The following is a 10,950-nucleotide window of genomic DNA, read 5'->3' as shown; positions in this document are numbered from 1 at the left end:
TGCTGTCTGTCAAATAAATAAATAAAACTTTTTAAAAAAATGCCCATTAAAAAAATATTAAAAAGAAACAGCAACTAGATCTGAGACTAGGGGACGTGGTGGTGATGGGCACTTGAGAAGGCAAACACCCATGACAGCAGACCCTAACGTCACTGGGGCACTCAGCATTTGTCCCTGGGGGGACTACAAGGACACCAAATGGTGGGGCAGCTCTGGGCTTCTGGGACCCTCACACACTGCTCGTGGGGGAGAAAAACCGGTGTACCTGCCCTGGAAAACAGTTTGGCATTTCCTACTAAAACTGCCCAAACACATACCTCCTACGGCAGCACTTACTGGTGTCGCTTCCGTGAATCTCAGTCCACCCAGGCACACAGCTAGCAGTAGTGAATGTGCATTAGTGAAAACAAATGAGTCTGAGTGTTTACCGTGACACTAACCGTAGTGATGATAGGCTCCGTCTCTAACACGGTCTGCACAGTCAATGCATAGCACACTGTGATATATCGACACGGTGCAATATTATACACCATATGCGTGAATCGTTGCTACATGCAGAACCATGAAGGAGTCACTCAAGCATCACACCGAATGAAAGAAACATAAAAGCATCTTCACATCTGCATCCATAAAAACCTCAAAATATACCAAAGTGACCACTGCCCTTTGGGAAAACAAAAGCAGATAAAGGCTTATGATTTCTGCGTGGTTCTATAATTTGCCAAGTTTCATTTGTAGATTTACTTTAAAAAAGCGGAAAGTACAATAAAAGATAGCATTTTATTATCCTACCAATCAGATTTCCAAAAGTTTTGGTTGTCCTATTATGAAGACTGACCTAGCCCAAGAACCTTTTTCAAGGCGGCCTTAAATTCTTTGTTCCGAAGACAGTAGATCAGTGGATTGATGATTGGGGTGAGGACAGTGTAGACAGCAGAAATGAGCTTGTTGGAGCTCCAGGAATCGATGGCCTGGGGCCGGACATACATGAAGATCATGGCCGTGTAGAAGATGGTGACCACGGTGAGGTGGGAGGCACAAGTGGAGAAGGCCTTCCAGCGGCCAGTGGCAGAAGGGATGCGCAGGACAGCTATGGAGATGTGCCCGTAGGAGAGCACGGTGGCCACGAGGGGAAACACCAGGATGATGAAGGCCAAGATGAAGTCTACCAGCTCTGCCGTGGAGAAGTCTGTGCAGGCCAGTTTGAGGATGGGGGAAATGTCACAGAAGAAGTGGTTCAGGACGTTGGAGCCACAGAACGTGGCACTGGAGATGAAGTACACCTTGATGGCGGAGATGGAGAAGCCGCTCACAAAGGAGAAGACCACCAGCTGCACGCAGAGCCCCCAGGTCATGATGACCTGGTAGCGCAGGGGGTGGCAGATGGCCACGTAGCGATCGTAGGCCATGGAGGCCAGGAGCACGCACTCAGTGCACACCAAGGAGCTGAAGAAGTACAGCTGGGTCATGCAGCCAATAAACGAGATGTGTTTCTGCTGCAGGAGGAAACCGCCCAGCATCTTGGGGATGATGTCAGAGACGTACCAGATTTCCAGGAAAGACATGGAACCCAGAAAGTAGTACATGGGCCTATGGAGGGAGGAGCTGGTCTGGACAGTGAGGAAGATGGCCAAGTTCTCCACCAGCACGAAGAGGTAGGTGAGCAGGAAGAGGAGGAAGAGCACGTACTGCAGCCAAGGGGCCGTGGGGAAGCCCAGTAGGATGAACGCGCTGACCTTGGTGACATTCTCTCCCCTCATCCTTGTGTGCTGGGAGCCTGCAAAACACTGTCATTCCAGAGTGAGGGGTTGTGGGGCCTCAGGGGAGAAGACCGAGCTCACCTTGGCCCCACAAGCAGTGTCAGCTCTGTGGTTATGTCTTCGAGTAGGAAAACCCGAAGCTGTAACCCAGCCAGAGCCAGGGAGAGGGGTGTGCCCAGGGGCAGCTGTGCATGGCTGAAACAAGGACCTGCCTGCCTGGCTCTTTGGGAGGGAGAGCCGGGAGCAAGGGTGGGTTCATTTGTGCTCTCTGGTATGGGGTCTTGTCTTACAGGCAAACACATGCCTTCCCTGGCCATCGCCGGCATCCATTCCCACCAGGACCTCCATTGTGATGGATCATGACAGAGCCTTATTTTATTTTGTTTTCTTCCTATGTCTCAGAGACGGCCAAGGCTGCTGTTTGATCTCTGGACCTCGCTCCACGGCTTGGAATAATCTCCACGGAGGGAACCAAGTGCTGTCACGCCCACTTCTCCCCCAGAGGAGTGAGCTGCTGCAAGTGAGGGAGGGGTCCCGGGTCGCTGGTTGTGTCCTGACCTCCCTCACCCCATGCCACACACTCACGTGTACACTCATGCAACACTACACAAAACACTAGCCACATGGGTGCACACACACCTCTATTCACACCCATGTGTGCACACAGGCCATATTCACACATGTGTGTGCCTACACTACTAAACACACATGTGCACACACAATACACAACTATGCACACACACCAGTATACACAAACCACTATACACAGTGTGTGCACACACACCACGATACACTCATGGACATCGCTCGCGCTCCTGCTGTGGCCAGCCTGTGGGAGGACACCCACTGGGAGCATGGGGATGGTGTCCAGGCAGCAGACAGAGGGCCAGGAGCCCCAGGGCAGGTGCAGGACCAGGACTCAGAGCCCTGAGCCCTGGGTGAGTCTCACATAGGGACCCTCTGGGTGGACACCTGCAGAGTAGGGCCCCTGGCGATTCCCTGAGCCATGACAGATCTGGAAGTTTCCTCCAAGTCAGTGCAGTGGACACTGGGCAGAACAGAAGGAATTCAGCAAGAAGCTGAGGCCACCAGCCAACCAGGGCAGAGTCCCAATGTGGATAGGAGTGCGTAGGGGAGGTGTATGGAGAAAGCTCAAGGGAAGGAGACCAGACCCACAGGAGGGGCTGTGGTCCTGGGCCCCTGCTAACTTGGGGGACAGTCTCTGATGGGTCATCTAGGTTACCTGGCAGGTGCAGGGCGTGTCCTGGGCCGTCTGCTCAGAGCTGGGGGTGGGGGCACCTGTGCTAAGGTGGTGGGATGAGAAGAGGGCATCGGGGCAGACCCACCGGGAGGCCACAAGAGGGCTAAACAGCTCACAGCGTACAGAACTGCCAGCGCAATGAAGGCCCGAGGAGGCCATAGGATGGGAGAAGGTGGGAGAGCCCTGTGGGGACATTCTGGTTTGCACAGGATGACAGCGTTGACCGAACCTGCATGCCCAGCAGAGGCCAGCGGTATGAGCCTGCAGAGAAGCCGCAGAGTCTCTGGGGGACACGGTAACGCCAACACCCCCCAAACCATGGGTATCACCTGGCCTCTGTCTCCAGCCACACTGTCTTGCCAGGCTCCAACAAGAGTGACTCCTCATAAGCTCCAGTCCCCTTCTCACTGGCCTCTTTCTCTTTTCTTTGAGGCCCATGTTTGATCACACACTGGGGTCCACGTGAGAGATGAGGCTGTTGTGTTGACACTCATGTCTCTGCTGGGGAGGCGTGTAGACACGGACATGGAGTGACAAGGCAGTAAAGCTGCGGACAAAGTTCAGGACCCGCACCCTGAAATATGGCACCTTGGCCTGAGAGGGAGTTGGAGAAACTGGCAGAAGCAGGAAGGTCACCACTCTGACCCCACCTCCCCTGCAGCAGGTCACCCCCTTGGGGCGAGGGGCTCCCCCTCCCCCCGGAGCCCCAGCCTCTGAAGACAAACGATCTAGACACCTTGCTCAGCAGCCCAGGTCCCACACCTGCACTTACTCCCCCTGCGGCTCCCCCATCTGCCCTTCACCAAATCTCACAGGAAAATACTCGCTCAGCAGCCTCAGCACACCTTCCATTCCTAGGAAAGGGCCCCGAGGTCTACAGTCAGCACAGTGGCAAACTTCCTCCTATTAACTGGACTGAGGCTTTATTCTTCAGGCCCAGCCAGGGCTGGGAGGGTGGAGGAGGACTAGCCTCCCTGCATCTTTAAGTGGGGGGCCAGGGGGAGCCAGCCCTCTCAGAGTAGGCGCTGCTCACCCTGAGGTCTCAGCATGGTGATGAGGAGGCCCCTGGGAAACCAGGGAACGGTGTTTCTGTCAGAGGGAACAGCAGGTGCAAAAACCAGATCGTGAGCGTGGCCAGTTCACAGACAGGAGGAAGGCCTCTGGGCTGGCAGCAGGTGCTGAGTCTGAGGCTCGGGTTTCTGGCCCAGGACACCCGCTCTTGGTCAGGTAGGAAGAGCAAGAGAGGGCCCCACAGGGGCCACATCGTTGGGGATCTCCTAGGAGTATATGGGGTGCTGGCTGGATATCCTGGTGGCTACACAAATCTGAAGTTGAGAGATGAGGGCTGGGCTGACAAAGAAATTTCTGGAAAGGAATTGTTCCAGGGTGCAGCTATGCCCTGGGGGAGACATGTCTGTCCTCCCATGTCAGCACGGGGCCAGATCTGCCCCCACGGCCAGCACAGCAGACTCAGCCGTAAAGTCCCAGCGAGAGGTTCTGAACTGAGGACCAACTTCAGAAGACTTACTGTCTGCTCTAGGATTCCACACCAAACCTACCGTGTCCTTTATAGAAAGAGCAGGGAAGACAGCCGCCAGGAGAGGGCCCCCAGCATCCTGTCCTGAAGGCCGCCTCTCTGCATGCTGGCTGGGCACCCCATGCCTGTTGCCCAGCCAGGCAGCCCCAGGGCCTGCAGCCCAGAAGGAGGGCTCCTGGGCTCCTCGAAGCCAGCAGTCTCTCCAACCCCCAGGGGAGCCTGGCGGAGCTCCGAGACTCTGACCCTCATCCCCGCACAGCGAGGCGCCCGAGAGTTTGTGCTGATCACTCGGAGTCGTAACTGATCACTAGTGAGTTGGCTAATTCACACCAGATCAATCAGTTATATAAAAGACTGTGTTTATTTACAAATTCAGGACCCTTTAAAGCATGCTCTCCCTCTTCTGTACTTTGGACAATGGCTGCATTTTCTTGTTAAATAAACTTTCATCTTGGAATAATTTTAGACGTCAAGACAAGTTGTGAAGAGAGCATGGAGGTCCTGCCGACCTTCCCCCAGTGGCTGTGAGGCTGGGTCTCACACGAGGAGCAGACGCTTATCGGACCACTGAGACTGACTTGGAGCATCCCTGCCTGCTAGACCCCAACCCCCACTTGGATTTCATCTCCTTTTCCCTCGTCTTCCTCCTGTTCCAGGCCCGTGATGCTTGGACAATGGCTGCACAGGGTCTGCAAGGCCAGGTGGGGCAGGCGAGGGGATCCTGGGTTCTCTCCTGTGGACCCCTTCTCTGCAGTTCTGTGACAGAAGGCTTTCACCCCGAGGCCTCTCGGGAAGATGGCAAAGAGCACGGGGCCGATTTGCCTGCCCCAAAGGGCTCTCCTACCAGCAGATGGCCGGCAGGGGACCTGAGGTGGCCTGGGGGCAAGGGTCCTCAGCTCTGCACAGTCTGTGTGACGCGGCTATGGGCCGCTGCGTGTGACGTTAGAACGAGGCCCCACAGGACCTGCCGCCGGGCGCTTGCCATGGTTGCCCTAGGTTTGAGGACCATTTGTGGAGCACCCGCGAGCCACCATGCAGAGGGGTCCTGCTCAGCCCCTGCCTTGGATCAGGTGTGTGGATATCTGTGGCAGGAGGTGGCGTGTGCACACACTTGTGCATGCACACACATGTACACACACACACACACACAGCCATCATGCTCTAAAAATCACAGTAAAATGAGCCGGGCATCAGCATGGACGGCATTGGGTCCTACCTGCAGGTTCCAGAAGCCTCACTGTGAATGCCTGCACCTGAGTGCTGGGGAAGGGTTGGCTTCTCCCCTCACCCAGTGACTCGCAGGCTGGCCACGGTGACCGGCCGTGGCGCGAACACACTCTGGAGAAGCAAGCTGCCTGAGCAGCTGGGGGGAATGGTCGTGGTCTTTTCTGCTGGAGCACAGGGACTCCAGGGTCCAATTACCCCCGCCACGCCGACAATGTTATCTATACCACCAATTAGCTGGGTCCCTGTGCCTCTGGAGCTGTCTGCCCCCCCACACACCCCAGGCTGAGGGCCCCTGGGTAAATGTGTGGATGCATGCCCCATGGCCCCTGTTCAGCTGCATCTGCAAATACCTTGGTGGTGATGTCCTGCTTTCCTGACCTGCAGAGCCACTGTTTCTGGGTCAGCCCTGGGTCTCACACTCAGAGAGGCTCCAGCTCATGTGTCTGCACAGAGAGGAGCCTGTGCTCTGCGAGAGGGTGGTGGGAGGGGGAGAGTAGGCTGCCACTGCAGTGGGAGGGGTGGGGGCCAGAGCCAATGGCTGGCCGTGCTGTCCCTGTCCCTGGGTGAGCCCCTCCACTGACACAGAGGCTAGCAGAACACGAGGCAGGTCTCAGCCCCCAGCTCAGAACCTCTGCCCACCCACACAGGCCAGGGAAGTACTTGTCAGGTGAGGACGCCCTGTGCCTCACTTCTGACCTGCCCATCCTTCCTGCTCTAATCCCACCCAGTCCCCGCTCCTCCGACCATCCTGCCCCATGCCCCCCGCCCTCAGCTGCCCAGGACAGGCCTGCCCGCCACCCCCTACCCCCAGCTGCCCAGTTACCTGCACACTGCCTCTGTTTGCAGTGTTCTTTCAGATATGAACCCCAAATTCCTGATCCCTTAACCCAAACACCCCAAATCTCCAATGCTATCACCGTCCTGAGCCCTGGGGAGGCCCCTGGCTCCCCTGGCCTGAGTGTGAGTGCTTGGGCCCTGGACCCCAGTCCTGCTCATGTTGTAGGATTTCCCTGTAATGTGGGGCTTCCAGATGGTCCCACGCAAACGTCCGCTTCCCTCCAGACGAGCTCCCCATCCTCTGCCCTCCTTCAGAAGCTCTTTTTTCCATTTGGTCACCTGGAATCTGGAAGCCCTCGTGGAGCCCCCCAGAAGGTTCTTGAAGATACTGCAGACCACACCATGGCACCCAACCAGCCAAGCGGTATCACCCCTCCCGGGAAGCTCCAGCGACCTCCACCACAGCTTCCCTGCCTCACCAGCCCCACCATCTCCACCTTTGCACGTGGTCTGTTTGCTGCTTGCCACAGCCCGTGGGCTCACAGCATTGCCCCCACCTGCCCCGTGAGTGTCCCCCCATGAGCCCAGGGCACCAGCTGCCCCAGCTTCTCTGAGCTCTCCGTGCACTGTGCAGCCCCTACCTCTGGCCTTGGTAACCCGGGGCTGCCCAGCATGCCTGGGCCCTATCCATCCTCCACCTTTAACAGCCCTGCTCCTGTTTCCAGCCCCACGGGGCCCCCTGAAGACCCTCCCTCTGCACCCACCATGGGCTGCTCACCCTCTTCCCTTTGGCTGTGGAACTCCAGTCACCCCCAGTGTGGCCACACCTGCCTTGCCTCTCTGGGCACTGAAGACTGCCACAGCTGGCGAGTCTCCATCCGCTGTCCCTCCAACATGGATCTCAGGCCTGATGCAGGCAGGTGGGCAGCTGGGAACAGACCAGGCTGCTGAACCAACAAAGAAGCAAGCAAGATGGAGAGCAGCGTGGCCACCTGTGAGACGGGCTCCAGGACGCAGGCTTGGCACCCCGTTGTTATGAACACGATGACTTACAGAATTCCTAATAACGACCAGCAGATGACAAAGAACCTATGTGCATCATTACCTTCATGGGGCATCAGGAGGGGTGGCAGCTATAGACCCTTGGAGGGAATAGCAAGGGGGCGCAGGGCTTAAGCACCCCCCACCCCCCGTCAGAGAGAAGTATTCTGTGCCCAAGCAGCCCCCAGACCCTGGGGTTGTCCGCTGGTCTCCACGGCCCCCTCCATTCTCCATGTGTCCCCAAACCCTGTCCTGTTGTGGGGATGTCTGCCCTCATGTTTTCTTAATCGCTCCCAGTTGTCCAACAGACTGGCTTTTGAACTCGGGAGACAATCAGAGTCATCTGGAGAGCTGTCTAATGTTTTAAGGGTCTGAGCACATGCTGAGCTGAATCCCGAGGTTCTGACCTGAGGGTCCCCAGGTCGGGCCCTGGCATGCCCGCCCCCATAGAACACTCATTCGAAGGGTGCTAGGTCCTAGTCATGACCTTTGGGTAGGGCTCCATGAAGGAGGAGGCTGGGGTCTTGAGAGAGCTCCAGAATGTTCCCTGCAGACAAGAAGGTCCTTTTTGTACCTCGGGGCATTAACTTGAAAAATGTTTGTGGACTGCCCACCAGGCACTGGGCTGAGCTGCGAGGGTTCCTAGATGCAGTCCCTGCCTGCCTAGGCATCTGAGATTTTTACAGGTCACCCAAGATCATGTCTTATTCTTTGAGCAGCTGATGGGCGAGGGGTAAGTGCTTATGCACTGGTGGCCAGCCCAGGATGTGGCTTGCATGGGGCCACAGGGGGACACTTGGAGACACTTGGGGCTCATTTCACTAGGTAGTTTAAGAGTTAACTCTTTAAAATATTGTAATTATTTAAGAGTTTAATACTTCAGATGACCTAGTGTATTATGTTCTTTCCTGAAATGTGCAGAGCAATATTACGGATGAGAAAAAATCACGAGTTCCACTTTGCTCAGATACAAAATGAAGACACTAGGGGCCTAAGTAGACCACCACCTATGATACTGACGTCCTCCATGAGCTGGGAGAAACATAGAGGTGGGAATAATCTTTACAATGATGGAAGGAATTTCTATTATTACAAATTAAATGGCCCCATCAGAGAGGATATGTATTTTCAGATTATGTTCTAGAAGAGTAGAATGCCAAGGCATGCCCTCCTACACTGGAACTTGACCAAAGCCCAGAGCCTTTTTCAAGGCAGCCTTAAATTCTTTGTTCCGAAGACAGTAGATCAGTGGGTTGATGATTGGGGTGAGGACAGTGTACAGAACAGAAATGAGCTTGTTGGAGCTCCGGGAATCAATGGCCCGGGGCCGGACATACATGAAAAGCAAGGCCGTATAGAAGATGGTGACCACGGTGAGGTGGGAGGCACAAGTGGAGAAGGCCTTCCAGCGGCCAGTGGCAGAAGGGATGCGCAGGACAGCCATGGAGATGTGCCCGTAGGAGAGCACGGTGGCCACGAGGGGAAACACCAGGATGATGAAGGCCAAGATGAAGTCCACCAGCTCTGCCGTGGAGAAGTCTGTGCAGGCCAGTTTGAGGATAGGGGAAATGTCACAGAAGAAGTGGTTCAGGACGTTGGAGCCACAGAACGTGGCACTGGAGATGAAGTACACCTTGATGGCGGAGATGGAGAAGCCGCTCACAAAGGAGAAGACCACCAGCTGCACGCAGAGCCCCCAGGTCATGATGACCTGGTAGCGCAGGGGGTGGCAGATGGCCACGTAGCGATCGTAGGCCATGGAGGCCAGGAGCACGCACTCAGTGCACACCAAGGAGCTGAAGAAGTACAGCTGGGTCATGCAGCCAATAAACGAGATGTGTTTCTGCTGCAGGAGGAAACCGCCCAGCATCTTGGGGATGATGTCAGAGACGTACCAGATTTCCAGGGAAGACATAATGCCCAGAAAGTAGTACATGGGCCTATGGAGGGAGGAACTGGTCTGGACGGTGAGGATGATGGCCAAGTTCTCCACCAGCACGAAGAGGTAGGTGAGCAGGAAGAGGAGGAAGAGCACGTACTGCAGCCAAGGGGCCGTAGGGAAGCCCAGTAGGATGAACGTGCTGACCTTAGTGACATTCTCTCCCCTCATCCTTGTGTGCTAGGAGCCTGCAAAACAACATCATTCCAGAGTGAGGGGCTGTGGGTCCTTGGGGGAGAAGGCCAAGCTCACCCTGCAGGAGAGTTTTGACCCAGAGATTGGACGCTTGACTCCATGAGCAGCAGAGGGAGCAGAAACTGTCTCAAGTGAAGCTTTTCCCATCAGGAGTTTCCTAGTGTCTGTGGCAGGTCATGCTAAGAACAGGGGCTCTGGGAATGCCTGCCACATCCTCCCCAACATATCCCATGATGATCCTATTTTCCTACAGGCAGGAGGTCTCCTAAGATTCTAAAGACAATTAGTTCTGCAGCCAGCCTTGCTTGGGCCTTTTGGTGGTCATCTGGCAAGCTCTTTCTAAATCAGTGGATACTGACTTTTCTGCCTGGTTTCAGAGTTGATTTTGTAAGAGGAAGGGATAGCAGCGGGGCTCATGGGGGTGGGATATGGTGTCCTAGTTTAGTCAGACCCTGGACCCAGACACACTCACAAGGCTGGGGTTTTGGGGAGCAGTAGCAATCTCCCAGGCCAAGGGGGAAGAGCGGTCACATACCTATCTTTGTGCCATCTCAAAACCCCTGAAAATATGACAAAGGAGTAAAATGATAAAAACCCAGGGGCGCCCGGGTGGCTCAGCTGGTTAAGTGTCTGCCTTCAGTTCAGGTCATGATCCTGGGGTCCTGGGACCGAGTCTGGAGTCTGGTATGTATGGGGTTCCCCACAGGGCTTGCTCCTTCCTCTGCCCCTCCTCTGCTTGTGTGTGCTCGACCTCTCCCTCTCTCTCAAATAAATTAAAAAAGAAATATTCAAAAAAAAAGATAAAAAGCCATAACATCAAAATATCAAAAGAGACCAGGAGGGGGGAATATCAGCAAGGGGAGGACTTTGAACCAATTCTGGGGGAAAGAAAGCAGATGGCAGAAAGGTGGCTGGGGCAACAAGATCAGAGAGGTCTACCATCAAAAAGGGGAATTACAGGCCAATATCCCTGATGAACACAGACGCCAAAATATTCAACAAGATCCTAGCCAAGAGGATCCAATGGTATATTAAAAGGATTATTCACCAAGACCAGGTGCACTGGGCCGGGCACCAAGCATGATTGCCAATACACAAGACGAGTTCCATGAACCCAAAGGGGAGTGAACGGGATATGAAGCATGGGAAAAAAAGAGTTGCAGATGATAATGTGACTGAGCCAAAGATGCCAAAGGAGATATGGTACCAGCAC

At 55.0% G+C, this 10,950-nt stretch overlaps 2 protein-coding genes across 2 annotated transcripts; both read right to left on the bottom strand.

The window, feature by feature from the left end:
- Positions 1–761: 761 nt before the first annotated feature.
- On the bottom strand, positions 762–5,919 carry LOC309844482 (olfactory receptor 6B2). The gene is made up of 2 exons (XM_082691430.1): positions 5,775–5,919; positions 762–1,787 (listed from the first exon to the last, which is right to left on the bottom strand). The coding sequence occupies exon 2, from the start codon at positions 1,758–1,760 to the stop codon at positions 825–827; it is 936 nt and encodes a 311-aa protein (XP_082547556.1). The 5' UTR covers positions 1,761–1,787; positions 5,775–5,919; the 3' UTR covers positions 762–824.
- A 2,855-nt stretch (positions 5,920–8,774) lies between these two features.
- Positions 8,775–9,713, bottom strand: LOC309843985 (olfactory receptor 6B2-like; the record flags this gene model as incomplete). Its single annotated transcript, XM_082690076.1, has 1 exon — positions 8,775–9,713. One exon carries the CDS (start codon positions 9,711–9,713, stop codon positions 8,775–8,777), a length of 939 nt encoding a protein of 312 aa, XP_082546202.1.
- Positions 9,714–10,950: the final 1,237 nt, after the last annotated feature.

Source organism: Mustela nivalis (assembly GCF_964662115.1).
Source record: "Mustela nivalis genome assembly, chromosome: 11".
NCBI classification, from domain to species: domain Eukaryota; kingdom Metazoa; phylum Chordata; class Mammalia; order Carnivora; family Mustelidae; genus Mustela; species Mustela nivalis.
The sequence above is the reverse complement of the archived record's forward strand: the minus strand, read 5'-3'. Positions and strand labels throughout refer to the sequence as shown.